Source organism: Bombus affinis, chromosome 11 (assembly GCF_024516045.1).
Source record: "Bombus affinis isolate iyBomAffi1 chromosome 11, iyBomAffi1.2, whole genome shotgun sequence".
In the NCBI taxonomy this organism is placed as follows: Eukaryota; Metazoa; Arthropoda; class Insecta; order Hymenoptera; family Apidae; genus Bombus; species Bombus affinis.
This window is the reverse complement of record NC_066354.1, coordinates 11,384,145-11,403,915: the sequence shown is the minus strand read 5'-3', so window position 1 is coordinate 11,403,915 and position 19,771 is coordinate 11,384,145. Positions and strand designations below refer to the sequence as shown.

The 19,771-nt window shown below is 32.7% G+C and overlaps 7 protein-coding genes across 9 annotated transcripts in view; 4 read left to right on the top strand and 3 right to left on the bottom strand.

Moving 5' to 3' along the window:
- Positions 1–910, bottom strand: part of LOC126922218 (5'-3' exoribonuclease 2 homolog) — a 28,919-nt gene extending 28,009 nt beyond the window's left edge. Inside the window, exons 1-4 of the mRNA XM_050734605.1 lie at positions 694–910; positions 475–602; positions 292–403; positions 44–217 (exon numbers count right to left, since the gene is read on the bottom strand). Coding sequence (XP_050590562.1) covers positions 44–217; positions 292–403; positions 475–602; positions 694–768 — 489 coding nt within the window. The 5' untranslated portion in view covers positions 769–910. The remainder of the gene's footprint in view (positions 1–43; positions 218–291; positions 404–474; positions 603–693) is intronic.
- A 137-nt stretch (positions 911–1,047) lies between these two features.
- LOC126922233 (luciferin 4-monooxygenase) lies at positions 1,048–3,531 on the top strand. Of its 2 annotated transcripts, none has more exons than XM_050734652.1 (6): positions 1,048–1,065; positions 1,526–1,676; positions 1,758–2,551; positions 2,638–2,810; positions 2,873–3,280; positions 3,352–3,531. In XM_050734652.1, exons 2-6 carry the CDS (start codon positions 1,560–1,562, stop codon positions 3,471–3,473), a joined length of 1,614 nt encoding a protein of 537 aa, XP_050590609.1. In that variant the 5' UTR covers positions 1,048–1,065; positions 1,526–1,559; the 3' UTR covers positions 3,474–3,531. The 2 variants fall into 2 exon arrangements, with proteins under 2 accessions (XP_050590609.1, XP_050590608.1); XM_050734651.1 differs by lacking the exon at positions 1,048–1,065 and adding an exon at positions 1,194–1,263.
- LOC126922266 (3'(2'),5'-bisphosphate nucleotidase 1) lies at positions 3,491–5,792 on the bottom strand. Of its 2 annotated transcripts, none has more exons than XM_050734728.1 (5): positions 5,675–5,792; positions 4,586–5,071; positions 4,277–4,496; positions 4,116–4,200; positions 3,491–4,007 (listed from the first exon to the last, which is right to left on the bottom strand). In XM_050734728.1, the coding sequence occupies exons 2-5, from the start codon at positions 4,941–4,943 to the stop codon at positions 3,747–3,749; spliced, it is 924 nt and encodes a 307-aa protein (XP_050590685.1). In that variant the 5' UTR covers positions 4,944–5,071; positions 5,675–5,792; the 3' UTR covers positions 3,491–3,746. The 2 variants fall into 2 exon arrangements, with proteins under 2 accessions (XP_050590685.1, XP_050590686.1); XM_050734729.1 differs by lacking the exon at positions 5,675–5,792 and adding an exon at positions 5,156–5,323.
- Positions 5,793–6,158: 366 nt separating this feature from the next.
- LOC126922248 (dimethyladenosine transferase 2, mitochondrial) lies at positions 6,159–7,758 on the top strand. Its single transcript, XM_050734689.1, has 3 exons — positions 6,159–6,929; positions 7,052–7,350; positions 7,503–7,758. The coding sequence occupies exons 1-3, from the start codon at positions 6,159–6,161 to the stop codon at positions 7,699–7,701; spliced, it is 1,269 nt and encodes a 422-aa protein (XP_050590646.1). The 3' UTR covers positions 7,702–7,758.
- A 155-nt stretch (positions 7,759–7,913) lies between these two features.
- LOC126922295 (uncharacterized) lies at positions 7,914–9,278 on the top strand. The gene is made up of 2 exons (XM_050734783.1): positions 7,914–8,236; positions 8,323–9,278. The coding sequence occupies exons 1-2, from the start codon at positions 8,123–8,125 to the stop codon at positions 8,776–8,778; spliced, it is 570 nt and encodes a 189-aa protein (XP_050590740.1). The 5' UTR covers positions 7,914–8,122; the 3' UTR covers positions 8,779–9,278.
- Positions 8,863–10,353, bottom strand: LOC126922287 (transmembrane protein 179). The gene is made up of 2 exons (XM_050734770.1): positions 10,172–10,353; positions 8,863–10,066 (listed from the first exon to the last, which is right to left on the bottom strand). The coding sequence occupies exons 1-2, from the start codon at positions 10,279–10,281 to the stop codon at positions 9,511–9,513; spliced, it is 666 nt and encodes a 221-aa protein (XP_050590727.1). The 5' UTR covers positions 10,282–10,353; the 3' UTR covers positions 8,863–9,510.
- Positions 10,354–11,155: 802 nt separating this feature from the next.
- LOC126922210 (autophagy-related protein 2 homolog B) lies at positions 11,156–19,756 on the top strand. Its single transcript, XM_050734578.1, has 19 exons — positions 11,156–11,684; positions 11,851–12,163; positions 12,239–12,552; positions 12,625–12,804; positions 12,907–13,131; positions 13,210–13,682; positions 13,752–14,060; positions 14,124–14,241; positions 14,324–14,424; positions 14,503–15,015; positions 15,087–15,365; positions 15,440–15,965; positions 16,065–16,252; positions 16,325–16,827; positions 16,892–17,372; positions 17,447–18,208; positions 18,311–18,585; positions 18,667–18,968; positions 19,034–19,756. Exons 1-19 carry the CDS (start codon positions 11,511–11,513, stop codon positions 19,271–19,273), a joined length of 6,276 nt encoding a protein of 2,091 aa, XP_050590535.1. The 5' UTR covers positions 11,156–11,510; the 3' UTR covers positions 19,274–19,756.
- Positions 19,757–19,771: the final 15 nt, after the last annotated feature.

Here is a 19,771-nt window from a genome sequence, read left to right as displayed (position 1 = left end):
TTCACATATGAGATTTAATATATCAAAAATATGTTATACAAACCGGCGTAATACAATTGCTATCGAAATGATCTTCTTTTGGTTTTTCTGGGGGCAAGGACACCCCTTTGAGAATTAATTCAGAACGTATTCTCTTTATTTCGTTAACTTTTTCAATTGTTTCTTTTGAAGCTCTAAATCGTCTTGATCTCTGTTGGTTCATTTTTGCTCTGGGTGCCTATAGATATAATTAACATGAATATAATAATTATACACACGCAAATTCTTTAACAGTTTCATATAAACGCTTACAACTCCATCAATTGCCATGTAAAGTAACTTTCTTGGTCTCACAATACGAAATAAGCGATCAATGCATTCAAAAATAGCTTCCATCATTTCTTCCTCATTTTTTGGCGCTGGCCTATAAAGATATTATATGATGTTTGTTTAATCATCTTGTAAACTAATAATTACTATACCAAAAGTACTTACTTATCTTCTGGATGAGTACAAGGATGTATGATACCATTCATGTCAAGATACAAGTTGTCAAATTCTATTCCGTTTGGATTAGGATCTACCGAATTCACAGGTACCCGTACACCATTCGTAGTTATCGGCTATAAAGTCACAATAAAAATACAAGTTTTACATCTACTTTTGTTTATTATAAGGGGAATATTCTTCACAAAAATAGACAATCTAACCTACCTTCTGCTCGATACATTCTACTATTATAGAAGGATACTTCCGACTCAACCATCGAAAAAATGCTGGTACACCCATATTTTGGTATCGATCGTCGTGTTTCCGCACACAGCACACGTCTTTCTTTAATCGTTTTCCAAAAATTTGTATATAAATTAAACGAGCACAACTGTTTTCACTGTTCACCCATATTTAACCTATAACATAGATTTACGAAACCCTAAACTCTATCACTATATACATATGTACAATCCTCGCTTCACTCAATCTCGCAATACGTGCTGCCATCTTCGACAGTGTATATACGTCATAAAATTGACAACTTTAAATTGTAAATAATAATAAGAAAAAGGCATTAAAAATAAAGGGATTGGGGTTTGTATAGCATTTTAAATAAATTGGTCAATGCTGTATTTACAAATATAAATTTTTCTAAGAAAAAATGCTGACTGATTAATATGAAAATTAAATATGTAATTATTTTACTTTACCACTCCCTATATTTTAGCTCTTAAGATCGCTTTATATACCCGATAGTAAGTGTGAAAAAAAAACGTATACATATAATCGTTGGTAAATGAACATAATAAGGCGTTATTAAATATTTTAATTTTTTGTATCTTCCATTAGAAGTATATTCAATGTAAATAAATGTAATCATATTATCTACAAAAAAATATTCAATTTAATCTAATCGAAAATTATAGTTTCTTTATTTGCACGATTAGGTAGATAAACTTTAATTAGCATATGGCATAAATGTTCAAATAAGATGCTTATTTGCATACCTTACTAATCTTCATTTTACTAAATAAAAGACAATTATTTTTTTCAGCGCGTCATAAAACACGCAAAAAGGTTTTCTCAGTATGCAAGAAAAAAATATTTTACATGGACCGTCATTGCCTGATTTGGAATTCAAGAATATAACATTAGGACAATTGATATTAAATCAATTAAGTATTCGTGGTTCTTGGGTAGCGCAGGTAAATCACTTTTTATTACGTTAAAAATCATTTAGGAGTAATACATTTAGTTCATATTAACTGAAAATACAAATTTTTCAGATAAATGCTTATACAGGAAAATCACAAACTTTTAAAGATATTTTAGACATTAGTCGGAAATTGGCAATTGCCTTTAATAAAGAAGGGCTAAAAAAAGATGATCGAATAGCTATATGTAGTGAAAACAATCTAGAATTTTGTCCAGTTGTATGTGCTGCATTTTACTTGGGTATTACTGTCTGCCCATTAAATCCACTTTATACAGAAAGAGAATTAAAACATGCATTAAATATATCAAAACCAAAATACATTTTTGTATCAGCAATCGGAGAAAAGAACATATACAAAGTTATTCCTCAGCTATTCTGGCAACCAAAGCTTATAATGTTAACAGAATCCATAGATAGTAAATTACCAAGTATTAAGACTCTAACATCAAACATAATTATTGATAACAACCTCCATGCCTGTCCTGTAGATGTTAATGATCATGTGACAGTTATTTCATGCTCTAGTGGCACTACAGGATTGCCGAAAGGAGTAATGTTAACAGACAAAAACTTTTTGTCTGTGATAAAAAATCTTGCAGTTGCATCGCCTAATATTGTAAATACCAATACAACAGGTTTAGCTTTATTACCATTCTTCCATGTGTATTCATTTTCCGTGATGCTGGTAGCACTCCTTTTTGGAAATAAAAACGTGATTCTTCCACGTTTTGAAGAGAAACTATTCTTACATGCCATAGAAAAGTACAAAATCGAGCACATAACTGTTGTACCACCACTTATGGTGTTTTTAGCAAAACATCCTATTGTAGATAAATATAATTTATCTAGCATTAAAGAGATTTGGTGAGTTCAATTATTTAGCATATCCCACTAGGAAACGATGTTTTATTTTATCAAAAATCGAAAATTCGTATCTTTTACTTAATTAGGTGTGGTGCAGCACCTTTATCCGAGGAAATTGCAAAGATGGTTGTAAAAAGATTAAATATGCCAATAATAAAACAAGGATATGGATTAACAGAAACTACTTTGGCAGTGATAAATTCACCTGATAATAATACGAAATATACGAGTGTAGGAACGTTAGTACCAGGAGTATCAGGTAAAAACTAAAAAGTTATGTTTTACATATTTGTCTCTGATACCTTTTTTTGTAACATGTAGCTAAAGTAATACCAATTGATGGAGATGAATCAAGTAAACCCCTAGGACCAAACAATGTAGGAGAATTATGTTTCAAAGGAGATATAATAATGAAAGGATACTGCGATAATGAACAAGCTACCGCGGCAACAATCGATAAAGATGGTTGGTTGCATTCAGGCGATGTAGGATATTACGATGAACAAGGCTATTTCTATATAGTAGATCGTATGAAAGAACTTATTAAATACAAAGGATTTCAAGTTCCACCAGCTGAATTAGAAGCAATATTATTAACTTGCCCTGAAATTAAAGACGCGGCGGTTATTGGACTACCGCATGAAGAAGCAGGCGAACTACCGGCTGCTTTTGTTGTTAAGCAAGAAGGATCTAATATAACAGCAGAAGATATTATTAAATTCGTAAATGGTAAATTTTTTAACTAACATGCTAATTTTTTAATTAGCTGTTTCATATCTAATTAATAGAAAATGTTTCAGAGCGTGTATCAAGCCATAAACGACTTCGAGGTGGTGTTAAATTCATTGAAAGTATTCCACGAACTGCATCGGGAAAAATCCTACGACGAATCCTGCATGATACACTCAGATCAAAATTGTAAAAAATTGACAAAAAGAATGAGACATTACCAATTTAAATATATTCTTCCTTTATATTTACATTTGTTCCAAAGAGGTTTAAAAGATGCTGTAACTATAGATATTTAGTGAACTTGTATCAGAACATATTTTTAATTTACTTCTTACTAAAATTATAAAAAGTTTGAAGTGTAAAAAGAAAAAGGTTGTAATTTTCTATTCTAGCCATGTTCTCAGAATCTTTCAATATCCTATTTAAATATATATTAAAACATTTTCTATAAAGTTATAGGACACTACTGTCCTAATTTTTGTTTTATTTCGTATGGTATGTGATTTAAATACCATTGATGAGTTTGACCAGGGGCAGTAGCTAACACACCTTTGTCATTTGAATATGCTGTTTCTGCATTATAGGAATACTGCTCTCCATAAAAGTCGGTTAGTGTGCCACCAACTGCGTAAAGAATAGCTTCAGGGGCACAAGTATCCCACCTTTTGCAACCTTTACTAGCAAACACATAAGCATGAGCCTTGCCTTCCATTAAAAGTATCACCTGTTGAATAAATAACAATAATGAAGTTATCTAAGAAACAATACTTATATCATATATATAAAATACTACTAAATGACTAAAAAATAATAACTACACTAATTATATTACCTTATATCCTGCACCACCAACTCGTAAAACTTCATCAGGAGATAAAGCATTTATAGCTGCTTGAACATTGCTATCTGAATGTGAACTGAAAGAATGTAACATGTTTGTAATTTTCTGTTTAAAACAACAGCAATCTTAACCATTTTAAAATCCAATTATACCTTGTAGTTGTAATTATTCTTTTTCCTTCTGGTGGAGGAGTTGGTGCAAACCCACCAAATCCCACACCATTAATACCCCAGAGAGTACGTCCTAGTATTTCATTTTCTGTATTTTTATAATACGGCTGATGAATTATACCTCCAACTGCTCTATGTCCAACTGCCACTCCTACTAGTACTGTAACATGTTCCACAAGACCTTGTGCATACTCTGACGTCCCTAAAAATATTAGTTCAATTAAATATACATATTTGGCAAATAAACTATGATGACATAAGATGATTGAAATAAACAATATACATATATACCATCCAATGGATCTACCCAAATACACACATCTTTAGGATCAATATCTTCCAGATAGGCTGGTAACTTTAATTTTAGTACTTCTTGATCCACATCTGTTACAATCCAATCAGACGGTACCTCACAGTTTGATGCTCCTTCTTCACCAATAATGGTAATATTTGGAAATTGCTGGCTTAATGAAGCAATAATACACCTTTGAGCACAACGATCAGCTTCAGTTTGTAAATCATCCTTGCCTTTCTCTACTATATTTAGGCCTCCATGAGCCATAACATCTCTTATAATTTTACCTGCTCTTACTGTAGCAGTTATAGAAGAAGCCACTATTCTAGATAATAAACAAGCACTTTGTGCCATTTTTCAACTGTTTTTCTTAATATTAATAGATATTCACACTTCTCTTCTTAAAAGAAACTGAATCTCTTATTGACAATGCTTCAAATATGTACTATACATATGATTGTGTCCAGCATCCTGATCACAAGCTATAAAAAAAATTAAACAAAAAGCTTAGAAAGTAATGTCAACTCTCAAGGTTATATTGGGCAAAATACACATTAAATTCTTACCAAAGCTACACATTAATTCTTTAATATAGTAGCAGTAGAATTAAAAACAAAATTATTCATACATATTTTTTTATACAACGGAAGCTTTAACATATGTATAAAGTGAAATATAATCTTTATTTCAATATTTACTTCTCCCCCCCCCCCCCTATACTAATATTATAATATTTCGAAAAATTATTTCCACCAAAAATGTTTAATATATGTAGGTCACATTGTATATGATTTGTGAAAACAATCAACTAAAGACTTTTAGAACTATTTAGTTTCATTTATTTCAAATCGAAGTGTCAGAAATTTAAATATGCGTTGTAAGATAGAAATCATTTATTAAACCATTTCCTTTGTTTCATTGATAAATCCATTAATAAATTAGCACTAATTGTAAGTATATGTAATATAATTCTTCTAAATATGCCTACATATTATTATTTCCAAATTATAAAAAAATATAAACAACGAAAAATAATTTACTCGTGAAAAAAAAATAAATATCGAAAGGAAAGTTAGAGTACTTACAAATTCGTAATATCAGCTCAATTAAAACAGCAATGTACAATATTATAACAAAGCAGATAACTACCCGTATAATAACATTGTACAAACATTTAATTACGATATCAATCACAACGGATACCTATAATTTTTCAATATTATTTTTCTTTAAGCATATCATAAAGATGTTATAAAAAATTAGTATCATTTTTTTAATATCACAGATTATTTTATACCAAAGCTATCAAAGTCTCGCGTTCTATCATACAATCTACTTTTTATGTATATATACAGATCCTAGTATTAACAAATGTTCAATTATAGCAAGAGAAAGAGAAAAATGACATTTCATAACTAGATTTTCAAAATAACAATTAAAAAACGTGATAAAGTGAGATTTCTTTTATACTTTCTGTTTGATTTCTATATCAAACTGTGATGTATGGGCTTAACCTCAAAAACGTCTTTCGCAATATAATAGCTATTGCTGTTCAAAGGAATAAAAACAATGTTATATCATAAATTAATAACATTATCGATTTCATGTACAGTACAAGTTAGGAAATTGCATAATAATGTCATTCACTCTTTGACAAGAAAGCGTATTTCATATTTAAGTTTTATGCAATTATCACAGTACAAAAACAACTCAAACTATTTACATACAGAAAATGATGAGATTAAAAATATTCCTCTAGCACTCTTCAAATATTTAAATGATATGAATCCAATATTTAGGAAGAAAGTTATAAAAGATTATTTGTCATTAAAAGTAAATAAGGTCGATCCATATTTAATAAATGATAATGTAAGCAATGAGTTTACCAGATTGATTAAAGATGATTTATTAGAAAATATGTGTTATGTGATTGAATTAAACCCTGGCTATGGTTTATTAACAAGAAGGTTATTAGAAGCTGGTGTATCATTTATACATTTGTATGAAAGTCATGATGTATTTCATGACGAACTACAAAGTTTAAAAGCAATCTTTCCTAATCGAGTTAACATAACACAAGTAAATCTTCTTAGGATGAGCAAAATGTTAAATTTAAATAACTCATATGATATGCCTAATAAGCCTAATATACACTTATGTGAACTATATAATAATGTACCAAAAAGAAAATGGGAAGAAGAAAGTTGTATGCAAATAATTGGAACAGTAACTAAATTTATATTTATAAGACACTTAGTATTAAGTGTAATATTTCAAACAGGCTTCATGATGCACGGAAGACCAATTTTTTATCTTGCATTATTACCATCTATATGGAATGTCAGTACTGCTAGTTTAGACTCTTTCTTATATACATGTCAAAACAGTTTGTGACACTTTTACTTAAATGAAGCTTAAAAAACTTTTAGATTGCTATAATTGTTAATTTGTTACCTTTTCAGTATATTAAATGCGACGCTAAAAGAAGTTCAACTTTATATATTATGTTTAACGTACTATTTAATGCTACAATGTTTGGAACATTAGATAGAAAAGGATTTCTACCATGGCAACAAATCAGAAAAGAAAAGACTAAAACGTTTACATTTGAGGATGATAATCGACTACTTTATGTTATTAAATTAGAACCAAACTCTAATCTTTTATCATTATTTGGTGGAAGGGAACAACTGATATATTTTTGGCATTTTGTTCGATTTTGTTTCTATAGGCCATCATTTAGGATAATACCAACATTGGAGTGAGTATAACTGTATAGAAGTAACATTTATTCAGAATGTTTTTAAAATACATTAATATGTATATTATATTTACATTAATATGTATATGTATTACATTAATATGTATATTAATATGTATATTTGTATATTTTTATTAATACAAATGTTTTAGGAGAATAATACCAGGTTTTGGTGAAAGATTAATAGAACAAGATTACAATATATTTACTCAGTTTAAGGAATTGAATACTAATCAAATCATTGATCTTTATACGCAGTTTAAATCTTATCCAGGATTTAATGAAAGTTCCTTTTTAGCAAGTGGAAATAATATTAGAAGAATGTATGATCCATATATGCAAGCAGAATGAAGTTAATCAGTTATGAATGTGATGAAGCACTTAATAAACTTAAAATACAGAAAAATATGATGTTTTGAGTTAATAATTTTTATATTCAAAGTTCATACATTTTATCTGTATTAGAAAAAGAATATAGAATTGTACACTGAAAAGTAGTGGGAGTGAAACTTGAATTACCAGTAAATGCTTAATGTTGATTGGTCATTGATTTTAACTTTCTTATTGTATTTAACTATACTTGCCCTTGAAATTTTCATAGGTATAGTGTACTACAAAGTGTAAGCATTTTTACTTACTTTTTTTTATAATGGAGGTTTACTTGATTATGTCTATGTATTAAACAAAAAAATTTAAATAATTTACGATTTTCAAGAAGGCCAAATACTTCTTCCAATTTTATATGAAGATCTTATTATATTATACATAAAAAATGAAGTGGATAGTTTTTGTTATAACATTAGTAATATGCAATTATATAATATCCTGTCAGGATATTGTATTTCCGAATAATGAAGAGATATCTCACGTGAGCGGCAATGCGGCGGTAATTATAATTAAGGGGCATAAGGAAGGAGACGACTAATCATATGATATAAGGAAAATCAGACAATGTTTTCCTTTTTGTTTTAGATAACAGAACGTATTCCAGTGGCTGCACCAAATATATGTCCAAAAGGCATGCTTCTTTATCCTGGAGCTGGAAGTAAAAGTACATGGGTATGCGATTGTAGGCCTAGATTTCTATATTTTCCATTGAATGATAGTTGTCACGAAGCATATAGACAAGGACCTTGTGCACCACAGAATTATGTTGTACTTCCTAAGGACGAAGTTATACCAAAATGTGTAAAAAATCCTTGCGTGGAAGACGGCTTAGTACAATATAATAATACATGTTATCCTCTAAGAACTAAAGGTGGTCCTTGTGCCCCTGATGGAGTAATAGGAGTGAATGAAACTACATTTGACTTAGAATGTGTGTCAATGGACATTGCACCATTTGTAATTATTGATTCACCTTTAAGAAAGTGCCCCGTGGGAAGCCGTAGGAGTGCTCTTGGAATATGTAGAGTAATTTTGACCTAATATGTTTCTATTTAACAAATTTCTGTTTTTTTTAATAACCTGGTATTTATTTGTTTGGCCTCTTTCATATAATAAATATCAATATATTATTATAATTCTGATATATTATGAGAATATATATAACATTTATATTTACAAAATATAGTTCTTACTACATTTATGTATGCTTACCTATAACATGGAACTCTTAATTTACATATATACGTTCATGGAATATAATCGTGTATGTCTATACTTACAAATATCACCAATTGTATATTACATGTACTTTATGTAATATATTTCTCAATAATATATTTTAATGTAATTTATATCATTTTTACATACTGTATATACAATTGGGCGGAAATATAATACACAATAAAAAAACTAAAATACTATCAGTTAAATAAAAGATACTGAACCTAAATTCTAATTTAAAGCATAAATTGCAATTTTATACAGTCTTGATATGTATAAACGCAAAGATATAGCTAATAAATTATATCTTTTAAGTATAAGCCATATTCATTTCAACATTATAACTTCTTACTTCTGTAAATACAGTTTTTCAACTCCTTAATAGATTAAATAAATCATCTTGGAGCACATTAAATGTTTATGATTATATTGATTACAACAAAGTGTGCGTTTGGAAAACTGATTTCATAGAGTATAAATATTTCTCTGAAGAGTAAGAATAATAAAATAAAAAAATACTACCATTTTAAGAATTTTAGACAATCAAAATTTTTAAGTTGATTCTTGAATTTCGTTACTTCTAGCAGCTTCTATTAATCTTTGTCTTTCTCTGTACATTGAAACCTTCATATTTTCTAATTGATGATATCGTAACAATTTTAGTACTGCGAATACTGACAGGCCAACCCAAATAGATAAACTGGTCCATGTACCAAATTGGACTGCAGCTAATTCAATATGAAAACCATTTGTGTCTATACCATCAGCTTTGTCAATGTCATTCCCAGCTGCCAATTCGCAAGATGGAAATCTTTTGGTCATACATTGACACCAAGTCATAAATCCAAGCGTAATAATAATTGCAGCGATTAAAGTGATCGTTGTAAGGAATATTGAACTAACAACATCTATGAATGCAGATAGGAAGGAACTGTCTTCTCCACGGTACATAAACAGGGAAAGCCGATAAATTTGAACCGCAGATGTTAACAACAGCATCAAACCAACAAATATCGTGTAATTACAGTATGCTTGTGAGGCCCAATTTACTACAAACTGACCGTCTGATTCTTGCCAAGTTCCTGTTGAGAACAACAGACAATGTCCTCTGTAAACAAATGTTAATCAGTGCATAACATATCTATTTCCATGTATATACATTCTAATAATATTTGTTATATCGAGACTCGGTTTTATTTAGAATGACAACTACCTAAATTCGTCTTCATGCAAACTCATTGGTATGATGATACAAAGTGATAAAACAAGAGCTACGACATATCCAGATATTTGACTAAGAAGTAAGATATTGGTTAATGCCATCTTTCAAATGACAAAAGAAAATTTCTTTGTTATCTGTAGGAACAGAAAATATAATCCTTAATTAATTTTTAGCAAATTATCAGACAATCCGAATGACAGACCAACCAATTTCCACATACCTGAACTTATTAGTAAATTATATACAGAAATTACTATGAACATAGACACATTCAGGCTAGTAAACATTTTAAAAATATCTTGCATCGATTACATTGACTTTTAAAAAACCATGATTAAACGATTAACATTCAAACGATATTTAAGAAGAGCGAATTGTTCGTTGAAGAAAAACAATTGTTTTGTTTGAAACATGAAAAATACATAACAAATAATTTAAACTGTTAAAGATAAGAATAAAGATATAAATGCTTCATACTTCGATTCGGTTTAAAGAGCAATTTGCATGTGCATTTAAAAAAGAAACACAATAAAAAGAATACATCTAGTCGTTTATCGTACGATCTTTTCTTCCAAAAAATCATATTCTTTCATACATATGCATTCAAACATTTATATAGTAATATTATAATAAAAATAATTTTCATCTATATCTTATACGTTTTAAAATTAACGATGAATAAAAGAATTTTCCCTTAAATATCTTTCAAAAAGTAACATTCAGAAAAGCATAAGATATAATTATTTAATTTCATTCCTTAACTTTTTGTATTATTTCATTCATTATAGGAAAATAGAAATGAAGATGCTCGCGTTCATAAAAAAAAAACGTGCAAAACAAAAAAGTTGCAAAAAACTATGAAAATAGTTGAACATGATAAAGTTTTTACATAAAATCTAGGAAGAAAAATATAAAACGAAAAATCCATCGATACAGGAAAGGGAAAGGAACATTGGAAAACAGAGGTATCGGTCCATCTCTCTCCATAGTCAGCTGATTTCAGTCAATGAGACACCAGTGTTTCATTTCATAGTGTTTGTCCGATAGATTGAATTCTATGTATGCGGGTGTGCGTGTGTGCATGCGTGTGTAGTTGCATCCAAAGGAAAATATTACGCAGCTAGAACCCCGTTATATCCGAATCACCGTATTATGTTAAGGATCATTGCACCAAAGTGGACACGTGTTGGAAAGATGGAATTCACGTGGATAAATTGCTATTCCTACACTGTGCCCGAATAACAGGCCTAATAACGAGACGCATGACGAGAGTTACTTTCGAAAATTCCATGTCTTTCATAGATTAGATTGTCAAACGTGGGTAGAAAATATGTCTTGGTTGGGATGCATTCCTTGGTCTCAAGGGATCAAGAAACGAGCTTGCAGGTATCTCCTACAACGATATCTGGGTCAATTTTTGGAGGAAAAATTGACACTGGATCAGCTCACTGTAGATCTGTACAATGGAACTGGTCGTGTAACCAATGTCAGCCTTGATGTACAGGTACTGTCATTTTCTTTGTTTTATGTTTCTTTGTTAGCCCTCAGCTAAAAATAAAGATAAGGCAATTACTTTAGGCCATGCGTGAAGTTATTTGTTTGCCCGTAATGACATTTAAAAGTGAGTAAAAAGATTTATAAATATGCATGTGAATTTTTTTTTGTAACAGGCCCTTAACGAAATGGGAGAGCAACAACAACTTCCATTAGAATTTGTTGATGGTTTTGTATCAGAAATGTCTGTTAGCATACCATGGTCAGCTTTGCTTAGTGAAGCTAGTTATGTAGAAGTTACCAGTTTAAGATTAACCGTTCAGCCTAGACAGAGGGCAAAAACTGGAACTTCAATGTTTGAGTCTATGTGGAGCTCTATGACATCCAGCATGCAACTTGCACAAGAGTGCTTACAGGAAGATGCAAAAAGTGCTGGAAATTCACAGCCATTAGAAGGAGTTGAATTGTTTGCACAAACAATAGATTCAAGTAAGGATTTGCAAATGTTTCAGAAAAGTGGTGATGAGATGTTGTTAGAATATATATAATATTTATGCATTTCAGTTTTATGTAGAGTGAAAGTAAGATTTATAGATACCGTAATACGTTTGGAACATGTGCCACTAGATTCTTCAACAGGGGTTGCAATAGAAATGTGTATAAAAAATCTTGAATATTCGGATGAAGCAGGCTTAGATCCAAGCAGTACTTCATTAGACCCTAGTCAGTCAACAAAAGGATATGTTGTGTCAGCATTCACAACAAAAAGGTTTTATTTAGAAGGTGTGACGTTCCACACAGATGAATTTCCATCTCGAGCGAGAACTTTCTCTAGAAGCATTATAACAACAAGCAGAGGTTCTACACCAGATTCTAAAGTAACATCTTTTACTAGATCTAGCAAGAAATATATGTGACTGAACATTGTTTTAGGAAGTTTTTCTTTACAGAATTCAGATGGTCACTTCTCTTCTGCACAAATATCTCCTACTCAAAATATGCAAACTCCTCCAGAAGCAAATATTATTAATAATTTAAGCGAATCAAATCCTATAATGTTTGCTAAATTAGCAGGCAGACAGGAAATAAGATTAAAATTGAAGCAAGGAGAGGGTGTTTCAGGACCAAAGGTAAAACTTAATTATTAATTTGGTTTATTCGATATAAAAAAGAATAATAGCTTCAAATTATAATGTGTTTGGTATGAAATGAAAGAGAACTAATTACTTCAGGTAGAATTAGAAGTGACATTGGGATCCTTTACTTCATTTTTAAGTCCACGTCAAGTGCATGTCTTATTGGAATTGGCGCATGGACTTGCTTCTCCAGATTTAGAAGATGTTAGTAATGTTGCGCCAAGAGCGTGTACGGAAAAGCCTATGGCTGGTAGTGACTTTAATCGCGTCGAACGAGAACTTATTCATCAAATACATCCAACTCAAGGATTACGTTCTATGGTATACTATAAAAGTTGTAATAGTGCAATTTCAAAAAATTGGAAAGAATATATTATGTTTAAAAAAATTTTCTAACAGGATTTAAGGCATGCACAAGGATGGTCGACGGCATCTTTAGATGAGTCAGATAATAAAGACGAGTTTTTACCGATGCGGTTACCTGGTTCAACATCAATGAATGATTCGATCACAAGCAATAATATTAGCATGGACGGGAGTATATTATCTAGTAGCATTAGTTTAAAAAGTTCAGCAACAAATTTACCAAAGCAACAGAAACACAGGCATAGTGTGGATAATAGTCCATCTGCAGAAACATCTCATTTTCACGTAAGGGTATCTTCAATAGCTGTAATCCTACTGCACGAAGACATACTAACCACGTGCGTAGAAGGAGGTGGCTTAACGTGTTCCAGTATACGTCAGATGAAAAATTCGGCGGACGAATTTTTCAAACAATTAGGAATGTTCAGAGCTGGAGGATATGGAAACAAAGACTTTGATAAGGCATCAAAAGTACTCTTAGAAGCTTGCCATTTAAGTCATATTAGGTATCTAAAATTAGTATACGACAAATGAAATATGAAACCTCGAATTAAGTACTTTATTGCTTATTATAGATTACTTGCTGCGCCGTTAGTAATTGAAGGGAGAGAAAAAAATGTTTCATGGTTCTCTGTAGTATCTGGGACACTAACTTTAGCTAGCTTAGAAATTGTAGAATGTTTAATTGATTCAAATAATTCTGGTGCAAACGTGACTCCACCAGCTGAATTTGTTGAACTGCTTACATTTCCAAAGGAGGATTCAACGAATTTTGGCTTCACTAATAAAACAGACTTTAAAATGAAATTTAAATATGTAGAGCATATTGAAAATATAGGATATGCTCAATTATTGAAATGTGCAGATCCACATACAACAATTGAGTAAGTATATATATGTTTGAAACATGTCAGTTTGACTTAATTTCATCACATTTTTCCTTTTAGTATCGAGTTGGAACCGTGCAAAAGTGAAGTGGATATAACTATTGTAGATAGGATATGTGCTCTACTTAATCCGCAACCTATTTGCGTTTGTAATACTGTATCTAGTAATAAGAATACTGTAAGTTACCAATTTGTATTATTACTATATTAATTTACTAAACTGTGCAGTTTCCATTATTTTCTTGCTATATAATTTTTAGAATCAACAAACTTTATTTTATCAAGCCATAGAGAGTCCCACTTTGTCAGACTTTGCTGCTATGATAAACGTATCTTCGTCGCAATGTACAATAAAATTAAGGTAATTTACATACACGTACACAGAAACAAAGATCCATTGAAATTATAAAGCATTTCATGTACAATAATTTAAAAATAGGTTTCCAATACCAGATTTGAGACCTTTGCACGATATGAATCGGGCACCATGGTGGAAGAGATCGGTGAGAACAGATTACATGATTTTGAAAATGACAGATGCACAAATTCATTCTCGCCCGCATTCAATTTTCTCGAAGAATCGCCCGCATTCTGTGAAAAAACATTTCGAAATTCAATTCCGAAAGTTACTGCTTTCGTATGCAGAAACGGAGACAGACGTTCCATTAAATATAGGCAAAGTTACAACTCATGAAAAAAATAATGTATCGTGTCAACAAGTTAACGAAGGATTTGATTGGGCTAGAATAGTTATTACAATCTATCCACAACGTTTAAGCGATCAGCTGGAAGATAGCTCTGAAGGAGAGCCAGATTCTAGTTTCGATGAGACTCTAGAAAATACGCCTAAACATCAGCCATCTCCGTTCAGTTCAAAGCGTGTTATTCATGAATCTGATACCCCTCATTCGAAACCCCCTACACAGGGCGACAAGAATGATTCAGAACAAAGGTTTGCGTGATAGTATTTTTTAATTTACGAAAGCATGACGCGACATATATCTGACTCTATGAATTTAACAGAGAGGGCGAAGAATTAATCATACCAGGAAGTCGAGAAGAGATGTTAGAGTTCATGGACGAAGGCATCCGTAGTTCCAGAATACAATTAGAAATTAACTTCCCGTGTGTTTCCGTCCAAATACCATCGAAACATCTATATGAATTGCTATACAATAGATTCAATACTGATCTTTTTTTATGGAAACCATCGGCGCCAAGACCGAAGTATGGTACGCACATGGAAAATCACATAGGTCTCGATTTGGCATCTACCTTGTTGCAAGAATCTGTTTATCCTAGGTAACCAACATTGAAGGCAGATAATACAATTTTTATATATTCGATTAGAAAGATGTATAATTTTCTGTCTTAAGATTTAGCACGTGTAAAAGCAGGATTCAATATGATTCCGATTCGGACTCGGAGGAAGGGGGCATATTTTATTCTGTGGCCGACAAACATTACAGGCAGCATCAAAACAACATGTCGAGGAATGGTCAGAGCAATCTAGCACTAATTTTGAATATAGATCAAGGTCTTCTCTGTATGTATACTCCTGTACGTGACTCAATGCGCAACGTCATCCCTGGGCAACAAGGCGAATTAATAATTCGATTAGAAGATGCGACGATATTTTCGGTAACCGCGTACAAAGGAAATTCAAATCTGGGTTACGTTTGCGCCATGATAAGGGGGATGTCTTTGGATCATTGTGGATTAATGACGACCCCTTTGCAACCACCGTCACTGAGACCTATTAATAGCGACATTCCGCAACATTGTCAAAACACTATATATAAAAGCGGGCTAAACGAGAACGTAATGGGAACAAACAATAATGATGATATGGTGATGCTCGCTATTAGGATACAAGCTGCTCATCAAACGCACCGTATTAAAGTTCGTTTCTTCTTTCTTTTTTCCTTTTTTCTTTTAAACTCCGAATAAAATTATCATTTTCATTAATCGATCGAATAATCATAAGTTGTTTTGAAATAGACTTTCAGAGTAGCGGTAGGCATTGCAAATGCTACATTAAGGCATAGAATGTGTAACACTGGCACATCGTGGTTTACACAGTTAACAGATTGTTTGGACGTAGCCGATCATCCTGTTGCTGGATATTCTCCACCAGGAATATTAACAGAATTACACTTGCATCTTTGGAATTGCATGGTCGATTACAGGTTCTTATTTTCATTGACTTAAGCAATATTCACTAAGCACAATAATGTAATAGGGAATTCACATGATTTCAGACCAATTCATCTGCCATTAAGGTCAATGGTAACTCTTGGTAATTTTAGCGTTTCCAGCAATATTGCTGCGCATACAAACACTTCGACATTACGTTTTATAGCAGAAGATATTGCCTTGTTCATATCTAACAAATTAGGGAAAGGTGTGGATCTTCGTCGGGATTATGTGTGCGTAATGGACGTAGGATTGTTTGAATTGTCGCTGAGATTAAACGATAAAATGTGCGGTGGTGCACCTAGAGTGGATTTAAGGGCAAGCAATAACATGTTGCATGTTCGGACTTGCTCAGATTCTGCACGTGCTCTTATTCAATTGTTAACTTATTTTGCCAATGATGGAGATCTTTTGGCGAACATGGAAACCGCCGAAAGTAGTATTACCGTACCGAGTTCTGGCGATGAAGAAAGTCTTCTAGGGAATGAGTGTATTAATACTCTTAGTAAGAGTCAAGTTGAACGTGTTAACAGTTTGATGAAAGAGGCAATGGAAGAAACAGTAAAAGGTAATATCAAGTGATATAAGAGGAAACATCCTATATCTATTATTTCGTAAGAATTATGTTACAGGAATACCTTCGAATACAGACGGTAATACGTTAGTGAATGAAAATCAGGTGGAAGTGTTTTTCTTTCCCGATGAGTCTCGTCCTGCTTCACAGACAGTACCTGAAATGTGTAAAAGTTCCGAGAAATGTACCAAAACAGAATGTAATATAGAAGCTGAGGATCCAAACGAAGATTTTTGTATATTAGGAGAAGAAGCGGGTACAGGAATTATGCCCAGGCATGGTGTTCCAGAAGTTCGTTGGCTTTGTCAAGAATCTTTAAGGATAATAGATAATCACTTCGCGGTTCCACTCGGTAAAACTGATCTACTTAAGGCGCCAAGACATTTCCCCGCTCCAATTTTAAGATATACCCTTTGTGAAATGACTCTGATCTGGCACATGTACGGAGGGAAAGATTTTGAAACTCTGCAACCGACAGCCAAGAAACAAGTCAGTATCAATGATATTATGGTTCGTCCTAACACGGCGCCTCAGGATAAGTATGCATCCTAATCATTAAATATTGACGTGACCGATTCATATGCATTGTACAATATATCATTTACGTTTATAGAACTAGGTCACCATGGTGGGATGGCGTAGCTTTCAATAAATCTAATTCGAACGAAGTACATTTTGGAAGTGTGCCAAATTCACCACGTGGAAAATGTAGAGAAACAACCGATTGGCAAGTAATGGGAGGTCCTGGCCGCCGTCATGATATTTTAATGGAACTTCAGTTGAATAAAGTGCGCTTTCAACACGAAGTTTATCCGGAAAACACGACAGAAGCAGCAAGACAAATATTATTGGTAAACGAGATAGAAATCAGAGACAGATTGGCATCCTCGCATATCAACAAGTTCTTGTATCAATATAGTAGTGAAGCAAAACCGAGGCAGTCTCACGCGAACATGTTTGCCATGAAAGCGGTGCATGTTAGACCGGACCCAAGATTAAGTGCTCAAGAATGTTGTTTAAAACTCAGTCTACTGCCGTTACGATTAAATATCGACCAGGATAGCCTACTGTTCTTGATAGAATTTTTCAGCGAATTGGGTAACGGTTCGAAGCAAGCTCAAGAAAATTCTAGTGCACCTAACAATTCGCAATCCGCCCCAGTGTCCAAGCAAGGAACACCGACGCATCACCCACCGGTTATGAGCGTGAACGATTCCGCGCCTAATGCATCAACGCCAACGAATACATCACAAAACGATAGCATAGATCCGAACTTATTGATACTCTTGGAGGATGAATTGATGATCAAAGAAAACAATGTGAAGACGAAACCGACGTATGAAGTTCACGAAGATTGTCAACCAATATATTTTAGGTAATATTAATAAAATTATAAATAATATTGGAATAATAGTTATAGACTAATGTCCCTTTTTGATATATAATATTGAAACTTGATTTATTTGATTCATGTTAGGAGTGTGATATTTTCCCCTGAAGTCCTTGTTCGATTAGATTATCATGGAAAACGTGTAGACCTCACTCATGGGCCGTTAGCAGGGCTTCTAATGGGCCTGGCGCAGTTGAATTGCTCCGAATTAAGACTGAAAAGATTAACACATCGGCATGGACTTCTGGGATTCGATAAATTAGTAACGTTTTTACTTTCCGAATGGTTGCAAGATATAAAGAAGAATCAACTTCCAAGTTTACTTGGCGGTGTCGGTCCCATGCACTCATTAGTACAATTGTGTAAGTATATGTTCGTCGTATTGTAAATAAAATTCAGAATAATGTAATGTATATTTAAGCACGATAATATGCTTGTTGCAGTTCAAGGAATAAGGGATTTGTTCTGGTTGCCTATCGAACAATACCAGAAAGATGGTAGGATATTTAGAGGATTACAACGAGGAGCAAACAGTTTCACGACGTCTACCGCAATGGCGGCGTTGGAATTGACTTCTAGGTTGATACACGCTATACAAAGTACAGCCGAGACTGCTTATGATATGGTGAGTCCTGGTCCAAGCGTGAGGCGTAAACACAAGGGACAGAAAGGACGCCGGAAAAGATATAGTCAGCCATTGGATATTCGAGAAGGGATGGCTAATGCGTATATGCTAGTAAAAGAGGTAAATTATCGTGGAATGATAAGATACCGGAGTATAAGATCGCTAATTTTATTTTTTAATTTCAGGGCTTAGGAGAAACGGCAAATCAATTAGTTCGTGTAGCTAGCGAAGAACACGAGCAAAAAGGAGTCTCTGGTGCTGTAGGAGGTGTGTTACGACAAATACCACCGACTGTTGTGAAGCCAATTATCTTAGCTACAGAAGCAACGAGCAACGTTTTAGGTGGTATGCAATCGCAATTAGTACCAGATGCCAGACGGGAGGCAGCTCAAAAGTGGCGGCAAGATTCAAATGACGCAAATTGAAGTTGCTCCTCGGAGCGATGGTATAATTCGATGTTTCGATCGACTTTCGTGTAACACATGAGAATCCATGACGTGAATGAATGAATAATGTTATAGGAGAGAAATGCGGTTGAAGTTCTTTTATCGAGATAAGAGGTATACGAAAGATGAACTCGATGATGAGTAGTAAATTGGCTCGATGGTACATATGGCATTATCAAATCTTTCTTTGGACCTAAATCGCATAAATTTTGAAGAACGGAAAGTCATTTTTTAAATGATATAACACATTTATAACTAATTATATGTTTCAGTTTCATTGGTCTTGTTACGTATTACGAAAAGATCGATCCAATTTGTTATATTTATAGTTTATAAATAAAATATATATACCATCGTGAGCATCGTTTTCATAGCTTGTATGTATTTTTGTTCTAATAACGCGTATGTTTTATACCAATGATATGTATGTGAAAAATTTCATTAATAAAATTATGACGCTTATTATTGCATGCCACT